Genomic DNA, 15,849 nt, shown 5'->3' with positions numbered 1-15,849 from the left:
CCCGGGCCAAACCCTCCCCTACCCCGGCCAAACCCTCCCCTACCCCGGCCAAACCCTCCCCTACCCGGGCCAAACCCTCCCCTACCCCGGGCCAAACCCTCCCCTACCCCGGCCAAACCCTCCCCTACCCCGGCCAAACCCTCCCCTACCCCGGCCAAACCCTCTCTTTTTTTGTGAGGGCAACTCAAGTCTGAAATTTGAAAGCGGAAATTGCAAACTTTAGAAGCCTTTTAAAACACTACACGTTCGCATTTCCTGCTCGGCAGGAAACTTCTCAGCGACAAAAGAGTGATCAAATTAAGATCCTACATGCTGACTCTGTTCAACACAAGTGCAACCAGGAACTCTAAGCAGAGGCTTAGTAGACCGAATCTGTTTGGTGGAATAATCTACATTCAGAAAGAAATAGAGGGCATAGAACAGCCACGATTTGTTATCTATGGGCAAAAGACAATTGCTGGAGCTTAGTGGCCCACCATAGTAGCTGAACGGCTGTCTTTGTCGTGGACTAGAATACATGGATTTCCTGAGGTGTCTCTAATAATTAAAGCCAGAAGCCCAGTTAGATTTTGGTGTCCAACAGCAGGACACATGATTTGGAATCACTTTTTATTTTTTTTATTTTACCTTTTACCTTCTATTTAAATAGGCAAGTCAGTTAAGAACAAAGTCTTATTTTCAATGACGGCCTAGGAACAGCGGGTTAACGGCCTGTTCAGGGGCAGAACGACAGATTTGTACCTTGTCAGCTCGGGGGTTTGAACTTGCAACCTTCCGGTTACTAGTCCAGCGCTACCCTGCCGCCCCAAGACTTTGTCATGGAGAGTGCGGTTGTGGAGGGAGAGGGGAGTTGTTGGACAGTCTCATTGGGGGGGTTTAGATGGTTCACCTGAGGTGGTTACAGCCAGCTAGGCTGGGCACAGGACCAAAGCACAGAGCACAGCCCTCTGACGGAGCACACGAGGATTAATGGCAGTGCACAAAGGACACCGAGAGGAACACATGCACGCTCACTCACACATGTAGAGTCGGCGACAGCCGCGGAGAAGACGAGCCACCTTGCTCTCTCTGCTCCAGTGGACTGTGATTCCTATTACATCACTCATCTCTACTTTTAATCTCCCTCTCCCCCTCTTTTCTCTTTTCTCCACTTCACTCGCCTTCTATCACTTAATCATTAGCTGTTGGATTCCCCTCTCTCTTTCTCTCTCTCCCTCCCTCTATTCCTCTCTCTTTTTCTCTCTCCCTCGCTCTGAGTTCGCTCCGTCAAGTTAGTCCTTTTCCGGGAACACACAAGAGAAAAAAACAAACAAACCCAAACAGGAAACGGAATTGAATGATTGAATCACCAAAACCTGTTTCCTCACCCTACTCCCCCATGTTGCTCTCTCTCTCTTTGTCTCCCTCTCTTTCTCCAGCTTGTCTGTTTCATGGTAAAGGTGGCCTCTGCCTCTGTTATTCTGAAGAGCGTGCCATCCCAATACATCAAATATGTATACGCCTGTAATCTTTCATCGTAATTATCCTTGAATGTGTCTCTGTAGCAATTTCGGTGTCCCTCCTCATAAGGCATGGGCCGAGGACGATGGGATGTTGCCTGATTGCGTGACGTCACGTAACACAGGAGAACCCTCTCCGGCTCGATCTCTCTCCCTCCGTCTTCTGCCCCACCACAGCATTGCTTGTCTTTCTTATTTTAGACTTTAGACTCTCTCTCTCTCTCTCTCTCTCTCTCTCTCTATATATATATATATAGATATAAATATATATATATATCTTTTTCTTCTCTTTCAGTCTCTTTTTCGCCCTTCCCCTCTCGCTTTCTTTCTCTCCCTTTCTTACTCATGTCTGTTAGCATCACCAAGTCACTAAGGTCTAAGCCTGAGGGGCCATAGGGACACCTTGCCTGGGGCCAAACTCTCCCTGGGGGCCACTCAGGGGTTCTGGTCCAATGACATATTATGAAGCAGGGTAATTGTACTCACACTACTTCTAGTAATTAAAGATGCATTGACTGTACAGTAGATGGGAATGCATAATTTATGAACTGACTGATTAATTTGGCCATTTACAAATTAATATGATGTTATATCTAAAAAAATAACACATATGGAATCATGTAGCAACCAAAAACGTGTTAAACAAATCAATATATATTTTAGATTCTTCAATGTGTTATTTCATAGTTTTTGATGTCTTCACTATTATTCTACAAAGTAGAAAATAGCAAAAATAAAGAAAATCCCTATCATGAGGTGTGCACAAACTTTTGACTGGTATTGGAAATAGATATTTATTTTTACATATGTTTAACTTTTTTGGGAGGGGGTAGGCACAAAACTACCTTCATATTTTCATTTGTTTTTTTTAAAACAAAATGGAGAACACCATCGTGTTTATAAAAATCTCCCCTTTCCCATTCGTTTGTAGCCCAAACGGTTCGGAAGCTACCAAACAGAAGTGAGCACATCGATGGTATCAACTTTAGACGGGTCTCTTGACACTTGTGGGGTTCAATGGTTAAACTGTTTGTTAAACAGTAGATGAAACCGTTCTGACACTACAGACGTTTGCATGAGAAGATGTTCGGGGATGTCTCGCGGTCTGACTGGCACCGCTACAGCTCTGCCTCCTTTCACCGCAGTTGAGGAAGTGAGACACTGGAGGATGCGGTGGATTGAGACACGTCCGATGCAAAAAAAACATATCTCCATATCTCTGACAGATTTTGATGGGGATTTTTTTATGCAACGTAAATTCATGCACTGGTGTGTCAATCGACTCTAGGGGGTTAATTATAATCCACATAACAACTTAAATTTGTTGTTGCTGCCTGAATATTTTCATGTTGTAGCAAACTGGCTCAAATTAGTAGGTAGTGTGAAACGCAAGAGTGGAAAATTACCAGATAAAAGTCAATATATATCACACCTTCCGCTCCCATTTTCACATGCAGGTCTGAACTTCAGTGTTCGTCTGGCATTATTTAACCAGGCCTGATTCTGTTGGCTATAGAAATGAGGGATTCTAGTGCGGGAGTCTGATCGAGCGGTAACGCTCTCAGCTCCTGGACCACGTGCATGTATGCCCCACGGCAACAGGGTTCGAGCTTTGGTTCAGCCTATTGTATGTTCCATTCCTACCCCTGGCCTTCCTACAGTAGCTGTCATTCCTCTTTTCATTGTCTGTCCTGTCACTGTCCTATTGAAAAAAACTAATACAAGTATGAAAGCATGTTCGAATGTCCTCTATGCATGTAGCTCTCGTCTGTGGAGCTTTCTGTATCTTTCCACAGAGTTCAACCTGACCCTTAGAAGTTGGATGTGAAATGCAGTACAAGGGATTGAATGGAGAGTGCAGACAGTCAAACTGGACATTGGCGGAAGAGAGGGACTGAAAGTGGATGTGTGCTTGGAAGAAGGGAGCGACAAGGTCAGACAACCCTTGTAAAGCTGCCGAGAGCAGACCAGACTGCCTGGCAGCCAAACGAGGAGAGAAAGAAAAGGGTCTGAAGAGAACAACAAGAGAGGAGGAAAAAGAGTGAGTGAGAAAACGGGAAGACAAGACCATCCAGACCGTACCTGTTGATGGCCGAGCTGAGTTCATCCAGACCGTACCTGTTGATGGCCGAGCTGAGTTCATCCAGACCGTACCTGTTGATGGCCGAGCTGAGTTCATCCAGACCGTACCTGTTGATGGCCGAGCTGAGTTCATCCAGACCGTACCTGTTGATGGCCGAGCTGAGTTCATCCAGACCGTACCTGTTGATGGCCGAGGTGAGTTCATCCAGACCGTACCTGTTGATGGCCGAGGTGAGTTCATCCAGATCGTACCCGTTGATGGCTGAGGTGAGTTTTTCCAGACTGTACCTGTTGATGGCCGAGGTGAGTTTTTCCAGACTGTACCTGTTGATGGCCGAGGTGAGTTTTTCCAGACTGTACCTGTTGATGGCCGAGGTGAGTTTTTCCAGACTGTACCTGTTGATGGCTGAGGTGAGTTTTTCCAGACTGTACCTGTTGATGGCCGAGGTGAGTTTTTCCAGACCGTACCTGTTGATGGCCGAGGTGAGTTCATCCAGACCGTACCTGTTGATGGCCGAGGTGAGTTCATCCAGACCGTACCTGTTGATGGCCGAGCTGAGTTCATCCAGACCGTACCTGTTGATGGCCGAGCTGAGTTCATCCAGACCGTACCTGTTGATGGCAGAGGTGAGTTCATCCAGACCGTACCTGTTGATGGCCGAGCTGAGTTCATCCAGACCGTACCTGTTGATGGTTCAGACCGTACCTGTTGATGGCAGAGGTGAGTTCATCCAGACCGTACCTGTTGATGGCCGAGCTGAGTTCATCCAGACCGTACCTGTTGATGGCCGAGGTGAGTTCATCCAGACCGTACCTGTTGATGGCCGAGCTGAGTTCATCCAGGCGGCGGGTGTCGCTGGTGGTGCTGTTGTCCAGTTTGGAGAGGCTGTCCATCCTCTTCAGGATCACTTCCAGCATGTCACTGATCTTCCTGAGCACCCCACGAGACTCCACTCCCCCCATCACTACACAGAGAGTGAGAGAGAGAGAGTGAGAGAGAGAGAGAGAGAGAGAGAGAGAGAGAGGGAGACAGAGAGAGAGGCAGAGAGAGAGAGAGAGAGAGAGAGAGAGAGGCAGAGAGAGAGAGAGAGAGAGACAGAGAGGCAGAGAGAGAGAGAGAGAGAGAGGCAGAGAGAGAGGGAGAGAGAGAGAGAGAGGCAGAGAGAGAGACAGAGAGAGAGAGAGCGAGAGAGGCAGAGAGAGAGAGAGAGAGAGAGAGAGAGAGAGAGAGAGAGGGAGACAGAGAGAGAGGCAGAGAGAGAGAGAGAGAGGCAGAGAGAGAGAGAGAGAGAGAGAGACAAAGAGGCAGAGAGAGAGAGAGAGAGGCAGAGAGAGAGAGAGAGAGAGAGAGAGAGAGAGAGAGAGAGGCAGAGAGAGAGACAGAGAGAGAGAGAGCGAGAGAGGCAGAGAGAGAGAGAGAGAGAGAGGGAGAGGTGGTAAACAATCGATAAACGCCCAATAACAAGAGAGCGTGGAGCATTCACTATTTCGCTGAGCCCAGTCTCCAATTCACATCATTAAGTAAGCATCCTTCTCTCACTGCCCTACAGCTTCCTGTGCTAGCAGCATACTTTGCCTGCCTAGCTTAGGCTAATACATGAATTAATGTCCTTTTTCAAACCCAGACTTCCTACCACCTAGAGTATAATTATTAATGGTACACACTGCCGCAAAGGCCTGAGTTATGAAACTATGAAGTGGAACTAATGTTGACATTCCCCGCACTCCGGTGGATGCAATTACGTGCAACCATGGCTGTATTTATTTCAACCTAGTGAATCAGAGAGGTCGTGGGTGCAGACACCGTGTGTGCGCGAATGCGTGCGCGCGTGTGTAAGGTCAGGCTCTTTATCCTCTTTATGCTCTGATTGTTCCACTTCTCTTTACAGGATTATTTGGTGGCTGCTGGCTAGACAACCCAAGGTCATACACACAGTCAATCTATACACAGTCAATCTACTCAGACAACAGCTACAGTTGAAGTCGGAGGTTTACATACACTTCGGTTGGAGTCATTAAAACCCATTTTTCAACCACTCCACACATTTCTTTTCAACGAACTATAGTTTTGGCAAGTCGGTTAGGACATCTACTTTGTGCATGACACAAGTCATTTTTCCAACAATTGTTTACAGACATATTATTTCATGTAGAATTCACTGTATCACAATTCCAGTGGGTCAGAAGTTTACATACACTAAGTTGACTGTGCCTTTAAACAGTAAGCTCCAAGACAGGATTGTGGAGGGACACAGATCTGAGGAAGGGTACCAAAACATTTCTGTAGCATTGAAGGTCCCCAAGAAGACAGTGGCCTCCATCATTCTTAAATGGAAGAACGCAAGCCAATCCTCAGTAAAAGGCACATGACAGCCCACTTGGAGTTTGCTAAAAGGCACCAAAAGACTCTCAGACCATGAGAAACAAGATTCTCTGGTCTGATGAAACCAAGATTGAAATCTTTGTCCTGAATGCCAAGCGTCACGTTTGGAGGAAACCTGGCACCATCCCTATGGTGAAGCATGGTGGTGGCAGCATCATGCTGTGGGGATGTTTTTCACCGGCAGGGACTGGGAGACTAGTCAGGATCGAGGGAAAGATGAACAGAGCAAACCTGACAGAGCTTGAGATGATCTGTAGAGAAGAATGGGATAAACTCCCCAAATACAGGTGTGCCGAGCTTGTAGCGTCATACCCAAGAAGACTTGAGGCTGTAATCGCTGCCAAAGGTGCTTCAACAAAGTACTGAGTAAAGGTTCTGAATACTTATGTTAATTTGATATTTTCCGTTTTTGATTTGTCATTATGGGGTATTGTGTGTAGATTGAATAAAAACTATAGAATACATTTCATAATAAGTTTGTCACGTAACAAAATGTGTAAATAGTGAAGGGGTCTGAATACTTTCTGAACGCACTATATATAACACCGTCCTAATATTTAGTTTCACCCCCTTTTGCTTTCAGAACAATTTGTCGGTGCGTGGACTCTACAAGTTGTCAAAAGCGTTCCACAGGGATGCTGGCCCATGTTGAGCCTGAAAAACCCAGCAGTGTGGCAGTTACGCTCAAACCAGTGCTCCTGGCATCTACTACCATACCCCACACAATCCATGCCTCAATTACCTCAAGGCTTAAAAATCATCCCCTTCATTTACACTGTGCCATGACTGGCACTGTTTGGGTCCGGTTACCGTGGACCATAATGCTACAGAGATGTCTCTCACACCCACCAGCGGGGGAGAGATCGAGAGATATGGAGGTGGGGGGGGGGGTTTGTGACACCTGCCGCCCATGGTAAATCTTAAGGAAGCTCTCCAAGGAATCGTGTGTCAAACACTGCTTTCCTTCCCACGCCGGAACCATCTCCACGGCTGATTAGCCGTCCTCAGAAGAACCCTTTTCAGAGCAAGGACGGGGAAACAGACCTCTAAGAGAAAGGACACTCACATCGTGAGGAGAAACAGAGAGCTGCACCCGGTAACCGAAGACGTGCATCAGAGAAGTCGGAACCCGGTCCACGACGAGACCCCCCCCCATCGGAGACCTTCAACGCGTAATTACATCATTATATTCTGACCCATAAGAGCGGCAGTTCGGGACAAGGTTAGGGTTAAAATAAGCATAGTCGACAAATGCACCCAAGTGTGCACTCTCTTTCTCTCTCTCTTGAAACCCCCATTTTGTGTAACGTGTCATACTGTGTCGGCCCGCCAGAGACCTGTTTCATTAAGTTCTAATAGCCTAGACTGTGTGTTTGTGTATCTTATATTATCCTTTTAGCGTGTTAGTAAATAAATAATCAACTCAATTGGTGTGGTAGGGACTTATTTAGTGAGACTCGGGTTTGTGCAGATTATGCAATGTTCAGAATGAGACTGTAGAGGAAATTGATTAATTAAGCGACTGCTGTAAATTCGGATATTCTTTGAGTTCATTTGGGAAATAGAAACGCAAGCCAAAATAAGGCTGTAAAGTAACAAAACTTTCCCATGGTGCCCCAGGTGAATGAGTTAATAATTACCCGAGTCATTTAATCCCGTATTTATAAACCGTTAATCATTCCATGATCAGCAGTTGTCACATGAATCAATACAACTGATGGAAGTGGATTTAACAAGTGACATCACTAAAGGGTTCATAGCTTTCACCTTTTTTACCTTTATTTAACCAGGTAGGAAAGTTGAGAATAAGTTCTCATTTACAATTGTGACCTGGCCAGGATAAAGCAAAGCAGTTCGACACATACAACGACACAGAGTTACACATGGAGTAAAACAAACATACAGTCAATAATACAGTATAAACAAGTCCATATACGATGTGAGCAAATGAGGTGAGATAAGGGAGGTAAAGGCAAAAAATGGCCATGGTGGCAAAGTAAATACAATATAGCAAGTAAAACACTGGAATGGTAGGTTTGCAATGGAAGAATGTGCAAAGTAGAAATAAAAATAATGGGGTGCGAAGTGTAAGGGATTTCCTCCTCTTCTTCCGAAGAGGAGAGGCGAATAGGATCAGAGGACCAATATGCGGCGTGGTAAGTGTCCATGGTTCTTTTTAATACGTAAAGCTACACATGAACAACTGACTACAAAAAAAACAAGAAATGTGAAAAAACAAACAGTCCTATCTGGTGCAGACACAGGGACAGGAACAATCACCCACAAACACACAGTGAAACCCAGGCTACCTAAGTATGATTCTCAATCAGAGACAACTAATGACACCTGCCTCTGATTGAGAACCATACTAGGCCGAAACATAGAAATACCCAAATCATAGAAAAACAAACATAGACTGCCCACCCAACTCACGCCCTGACCATACTAAATAAATACAAAACAAAGTAAATAAAGGTCAGAACGTGACACAAAGGAGCAAAATAAATAAATAAATGAAATACAGTAGGGAAAGAGGTAGTTGTTTGGACTAAAATATAGGTGGGCTATGTACAGGTGCAGTAATCTGTGAGCTGCTCTGACAGTTGGTGCTTAAAGCTAGTGAGGGAGATAAGTGTTTCCAGTTTCAGAGATTTTTGTAGTTTGTTCCAGTCATTGGCAGCAGAGAACTGGAAGGAGAGGCGGCCAAAGAAAGAATTGGTTTTGGGGGTGACTAGAGAGATATACCTGCTGGAGCGTGTGCTACAGGTGGGAGATGCTATGGTGACCAGCGAGCTGAGATAAGGGGGGACTTTACCTAGCAGGTTCTTGTAGATGACATGGAGCCAGTGGGTTTGGCGACGAGTATGAAGCGAGGGCCAGCCAACGAGAGCGTACAGGTCGCAATGGTGGGTAGTATATGGGGCTTTGGTGACAAAACGGATTGCACTGTGATAGACTGTATCCAATTTGTTGAGTAGGGTGTTGGAGGCTATTTTGTAAATAACATCGCCAAAGTCGAGGATTGGTAGGATGGTCAGTTTTACAAGGGTATGTTTGGCAGCATGAGTGAAGGATGCTTTGTTGCGAAATAGGAAGCCAATTCTAGATTTAACTTTGGATTGGAGATATTTGATATGGGTCTGGAAGGACCAAGGACCAATCACCTGGAGTCACATGGTCAGATTTTTTGTAATGGAAAGAGCCGGTGTTCTTTATGTTTTATATATATATAAACTAAAATGACCATTGAACTGTTTCCTAGATACCGGACTGTCGCTTTGAAAACCATAAAGGGAGGGTCACTGAAAAGTGAGAGAAACTCATAGCTCAGATACAGCACTGGACCATTCCCTTTAAGGCAGAGAGATCACAGTATATTCTTCTCCATCATAATGTCAGTAGGTATGAGGTTTGATTGTCATGATAATCATCTGGAGTGAGCTGCCTACCCCAACCTATATATCAACCAACCAATTGGAAGAGTAAAAATAACTAATAGCTCAAATACTGCCTTGTGGTGGTGGGAAAAGTACTCAATTGTCATACTTGAGTAAAAGTAAAGATAACTTCATAGAAAATGACTCAAGTAAAAGTGAAAGTCACCCAGTAAAAGACTACTTGAGTAATTGTCTAAAAGTATTTGGTTATAAATATACTTAAGTATCAAAACTACATGGAATTGCTAAAATGTACTTAAGTATCAAATGTAAAAGTATAAATCGTTTAAAATTCCTTATATTAAACAAACCAGAAGGCACACTTTTTTTAAATGATTTTGTGATTGACGGATAGACAGGGGCACACTCCAACACTCACACATCATTTACAAACAAAGCATTTGTGTTTAATGAGTCTAACAGATCAGAGGCAGTAGGGATGAACAGGGATGTTTTCTAGTTAAGTGTGTGAATTGGACCATTTTCCTGTCAAAATAATTTGGGGTGTCAAGGAAAATGTAAAAAGTACATTATTTTCTTTAGGAATGTAGTGAAGTAAAAGTAGAAGTTGGCAAAAATATAAATAGTGAAGTGAAGTACAGATACCCGGGGGAAAAAACCTTAAGTAGTACTTTAAAGTAGTTTTACTTAAAGTACTTTACACCACTGCCTTGAGGCATACAACCCTATGACTAACCGTATCTGAGACCATTCCCTTTAAGACAGAGAGGTCGCTGTATATTATTGTCTGCACTATCATCATGTCAGTGGGTATGAGGTGTGATTGTCATGGTAATCACCTGGTGTGAGTCCTCTCCTCCATCACACTCCAATCCTATTGACTTGACAGGTAATTACAGCAGATTACGTCCTCTACAGGAGAACTGTGGGAGAAGGTCACCATTTTTTCTTTCCATGGCAACCTATTATGTCTCTCTCTCACTTTCCTCTTCACCGTCTCTCTCTCTCTCTCTTTTCCATATTCTCTTTCTCCCCTGAACGAGGCAGTTAACCCACTGTTCCCAGGCCGTCATTGAAAATAAGAATTTGTTCTTAACTGACTTGCCTAGTTAAATAAAGGTAAAATAAAAATACTCTCTCTATCTCCTCTCCATACTCTCCTTTCTTCTTACTATCTCTCCCTCTCTCCCTACCTCTCTTTGGACTCTCACTACTCTCCTCTAGGATCTATCTCATTGCCTGTCTCTTTCTCTACTCTCTTCTCTCTCCCTTTCTCGCTTTCTCCCCCCACGCAATCTCGTAGTTATCTCCCTCCACAGTGACAGATGAGGCCCCTGTGTGACAGTGAGTGACATAGTGTCCTTGGGGTCCTAACACATCGCCGTGTCAACCCATCACCGTGTGACGGGTTACCTTGGCAACTGTCCTAGCTGTCAATTGACTCCTGATGAGCCGTAATGATCGTGATGGCCATTTGGACACGGAAACAATTTGCTGCGATCTTATTGGCACATGGGAACGCTCCAGTTGATCTCATTGGCTGCTGTGTTAAAATGGTTGTTATAACAATGTCATTTAGGTTATTTTTATTACAAAATGCCAATTCAAAGGGCATTTGTGATCCAGCCAGAAGCTTATTTCAACGGTCTGGTGGTTAAATAGAATATGACTGTCAATGGGTAGGCTACCAGTTAACCGTAGTATTAAGAGTAAACCACACACTGACCCTGGATCAGTTAGTAAAGTGGCGATTACAGGCCAGCGGCAGCAGAAAATATTTTTGGTACTGTATCTCAGATTGTTCTAGCAATTCTCACATAGAAACTTTATAGAGAGGAAGGATGTTAAACATGGTTTTTACATTTGTATCACAAACCATTTTGGAGAAAGTCATGATGAAATTGGTTATTACATTTTGGGCCTTTTTAGACCTATAAGGAGTATGTCTAGATTCTGAAATACATTCCTTTATTCAACATAAAAAAAATATGAATATCTCAAAGCGACCCTTTTTGATTTAGCTTAGTTTTAGACATATTGTTTGTAACAATATACTCATTTCAAATTTCCAGCATGGCTCTCTGGTACTTTTAATGATATGACCAATTGTATACATAGAAATTGAAATGATAGGTAATTAACCAATCACAGCCCTCCTTTAGGATTTGTCAGTCAGCCAGTCAAGTTTCCTTTTGAATCCATTTTCCCATTCACTGTGTTGGTAGTGCTCATAAAATTGATCATATCTTTAGAATTAGTAGAGAGCCCACTATGGAAATGGTATGTTCTTGTAGAGGGTAGTGTTCTAAACAATATGTCTAATATTGAATAAATGAATAAGTCATTGTTTTTATTTCAGAATCTAGACATACTCCTTATGATAGAGCACACTATAAAAGTGTTCAACGATACCATGATGTTGTCTGTATCATGTACGGTTCACAGATCATAGGGTCTTACAGGAGGCAGATCGAAAAAGGGGCCTAAAAAAAGCCACTTTCATCACGATTTTCTCAAAAATGGTTTGTGAAACAAATTTAAAAAAACTTTTCTAACATTACTTCCAATGAAGTTTCTATGGGAGAATAGCCAGAACAATCTGAGATATAGAAAATATTTTCCGCTCGCGTGGAATCGCCCAAAGGCACAATGTGACCACACAGGCTGCTGGTAATTACCTCACATATTAGAGGTCAAATCATTAACATGAACATGCCACTAGGCCGTCTGAATAGATTAGCTCAACAGTCAACTATAGGCCATCGACATGCTGTTAGGGTCAGTTACAAGTCAATCCACTGTACTTGCTGCATCCTCAGAGAGACATCAACAATCAGTCAATTCCATCAGAGCCAGCTACAGGTCAGTCCACTCCACTTACTATAGCTCTTAGAGCTAGCTGCATGTCAGTGCAGTTGTTATAGCTCTACGCTCTTAGGAAAAAAAGGTGCTATCTAGAACCTTAAAGGGCTCTTTGGCTGTACCCATAGGAGAACCCTTTGAAGAAACCTATTTGGTTCCTGGTAGAAACCTTTTGGTTCCAGGTAGAAAGCTGGTTGGTTCCATGTACAACCCTTTCCACAGAGGGTTCTACACGGAACCCAAAAGAGTTCTACCTGGAGTCAAAAAAGGTTCTCCTTTGGGGACAGCCGAAAACCCCCTTTGGAACCCTTTTTCTAAGTGTATCCAGATTCAGCTACAAGCCAGTCTACTGAGCCCTAGGACCATGCCTCAAGGACTCTCTCTCCCCTCTCTTTCCCTCTCCCTAACTCTCTCCCCCTCCTTCTCTCTCTCTCTCTCTCTCTACCGCACCTGCTGTCTAGACCTCAGAATGCTCAGCTATGAAAAGCCAACTTACATTTACTCCTGAGGTGCTGAACTGTTGCACCCTCTACAACCACTGTGATTATTATTTGACCCTGCTGTTCATCTATGAACGTTTGAACATCTTTAAGAACAATCTGGCCTTAATGGCCGTGTACTCTTATAATCTCCACCTGGCGCTGCCAAAAGAGGACTGGCCACCCCTCAGAGCCTGGTTCCTCTCTAGGCTCCGTCCTAGATTCCTGCCTTTCTAGGGAGTTTTTCCTTGCCATCATGCTTCTAAATCTGCATTGCTTGATGTTTGGGGTTTTAGGCTGAGCTTCTGTACAAGCACTTTATGACATCTGCGGAAGTAAAAAGGGCTTCAATGAGTACATTTGATTTGATTTACTTGCTGTAGCTCTATTGAGCCAGCTACAGGCCAATCTACTTGTTATAGCTCTATCTAGAGACATGTGCTATAGAGAGGTCAGTCTACTTCCTTATAGCTCTATCGAGCCAGTCAGCCATTGTCTCTGTGCTGATCCTCAGTGATCACAGATTACATCAGTATTAGCATGAGCTCTCCCAGGGGGACCCTAGTGTTTCATACGGAGCTTCCTTGTTTGCGAGGGATATTGCCATGTGCTGACAGCTCAATAACAACACAGCACACCTCTAGAAAAGCAGTGTTTTTGTCTTAGTGCTACAACAAGAAAGGGCACGAACAGGGTTCTGAGAGCTTAAATTACCCCCGTCTGCCCTCCTTGGCGATCAAATAACAGAAGAGAGTTGGGCCAATAAGCGAAAGGTCACTGGTTCAATTCCCCGACCCGAATAGGTGTAAAATCTGTCGATGTGCCCTTGAGCAAGGCACCTTAATTGCTACAGGGTCTCCCGTTAATAATGGCTGATACCTGGCTGTGACCTCACTCTCTGAGGGTGTCTCAGGGGGAGTGGGATATGTAAAAAAAAAAAATAATCCAATTCACATGTGAAATATGACACCTAATTATTATATATACAGTTGAAGTCGGAAGTTTACATACACTTAGGTTGGAGTCATTAAAACTTGTTTTTCAACCACTCCACAAATGTCTTGTTAACAAACTATAGTTTTGGCAAGTCGGTTAGGACATCTACTTTGTACATGACAAGTCATTTTTCCCAAAATTGTTTTTTAGACAGATTATGCCACTTATAATTCACTGCATCACAATTCCAATGGGTCAGACGTTTACATACACAAAGTTGACTGTGCCTTTAAACAGCTTGGAAAATTCCAGAAAAGTATGTCATGGAAGCTTCCAATAGGCTAATTGACATTGTTTGAGTCAATTGGAGGTGTACCTGTGGATGTATGAAAATCAAAAGAAATCAGCCAAGACCTCCACAAGTCTGGTTCATCCTTGGGAGCAATTTCCAAAGGCCTGAAGGTACCAAGTTCATCTGTACAAACAATAGTACGCAAGTATAAACACCATGGGACCACACAGTCGTTATACCGCTCAGTAAGGAGACTCGTTCTGTCTCCTAGAGATGAACGTACTTCGCTGCGAAAAGTGCAAATCAATCCCAGAACAACAGCAAAGAACCTTGTGAAGATGCTGGAGGAAACAGGTACAAAGTATCTATATCCACAGTAAAACAAGTTCTATATCGACATAACCTGAAAGGTCGCTCAGCAAGGAAAAAGCCACTGCTCAAAAACCGCCATGAAAAAGCCAAACTACGGTTTGCAACTGCACATTGGGACAAAGATCGTACTTTTTGGAGAAATGTCCTCTGGACTGATGAAAGAAAAATAGAACTGTTTGGCCATAATGACCATCTTTAAGTTTGGAGGAAAAAGGGGGAGCCTTGCAAGTCGAAGAACACCATCCCGACCGTGAAGCACAGAGGTGGCAGCACCATGTTGTAAGGGTGCTTTGCTGCATGAGGGACTAGTACACTTCACAAAATATATGGCATCATGAGGAAGGAAAATTATGTGGATATATTGAAGCAACATCTCAAGACATCAGTCAGGAAGTTAAAGCTTAAACGCAAATGGGTCTTCCAAACGGACAATGACCCCAAGCATACTTGCAAGCAAAGTTGTGGCAAAATGGTTTAAGGACAACAAAGTCAAGGTATTGGAGTGGCCATCACAAAGCCCTGACCTCAATCCCATAGAAAATGTGTGGGCAGAACTTAAAAAAGCGTGTGCGAGCAAGGAGGCCTACAAACCTGACTCAGTTACACCAGCTCTGTCAGGAGGAATGGGCCAAAATTCACCCAACTTATTGTGGGAAGCTTGTGGAAGGCTACCTGAAACATTTGACCCAAGTTAAACAATTTAAAGGCAATGCTACCAAATACTAATTGAGTGTATGTAAACTTCTGACCCACTGGGAATGTAAAAGCTGAAATAAACCATTATCTCTACTATTATTCTAAACATCAAGAATTGTGAAAAACTGAGTTTAAATGTATTTGGCTAAGGTGTATGTAAACTTCCAACTTCAACTGTATGAATTAACATAGGATAGAAAGAGTTGTTTATCCGTAAAGCAAACAGTACTGTTACCACAGTAAATATATGTTCTCTCTCTCCAGGAGAAGATGGATAAAAGCAAGTGGAAAAGTATGAATAGCAACTATCTAAATTCTGTTCATATTAGGCGTCTAATTGACCGTGCACTGTGTGAATCAATACATTCTCGAATACATTCTTCAAAGCGATTTCTTAATCGATTGTTGTCCTCATCTTGTGAATAACTTTACATTCTCCTTAAACTTAAATCTGAGGTGAAAATAAATGTCAGATTCAGTCAAATCATCTGATTTGAAGATTGAGTCGTGGGTGAGCGAACAGGACCGTCTGCTCTTTCCCTTGGCTGGTACCAGGTCACAGTGTGTCGGGGGGCTCCAGCTAGCGTGGGATGGCACGGCGTACATCACTGTAACACAACTACTCTCCCCAGCTTCAACCACCATATTGCTCTGAATATTTAGTGTCACTACACACCGTGGGGGGGGGGGTTGTGTGTGTGTGTGCGTGCGTGCGTGCGTGTGTGTGTGTGCGTACGTGCGTGTGAGTTTTGACTAGCCAATATCCCCCCTCAGTATGGGAGAGGCTAACTCGCAGCAGGAGAAAACTTCTGTCTGCTTTTATTTCGGTCACAAACTGTGTTTTAGACAG

General features: G+C 43.7%; 1 protein-coding gene across 1 annotated transcript in view; it reads right to left on the bottom strand.

The window, feature by feature from the left end:
* LOC135522819 (alpha-1,6-mannosylglycoprotein 6-beta-N-acetylglucosaminyltransferase B-like) overlaps nucleotides 1-15,849 on the bottom strand; it is a 177,910-nt gene that overhangs the window by 116,918 nt on the left and 45,143 nt on the right. The window contains exon 3 of the mRNA XM_064949441.1: nucleotides 4,396-4,546. Within this exon, the coding sequence (XP_064805513.1) occupies nucleotides 4,396-4,546 (151 nt within the window). The remainder of the gene's footprint in view (nucleotides 1-4,395; nucleotides 4,547-15,849) is intronic.

The sequence above is a fragment of the Oncorhynchus masou genome, chromosome 4 (genome assembly GCF_036934945.1).
Source record: "Oncorhynchus masou masou isolate Uvic2021 chromosome 4, UVic_Omas_1.1, whole genome shotgun sequence".
Taxonomy (NCBI): domain Eukaryota; kingdom Metazoa; phylum Chordata; class Actinopteri; order Salmoniformes; family Salmonidae; genus Oncorhynchus; species Oncorhynchus masou.
The sequence above is the reverse complement of the archived record's forward strand: the minus strand, read 5'-3'. Positions and strand labels throughout refer to the sequence as shown.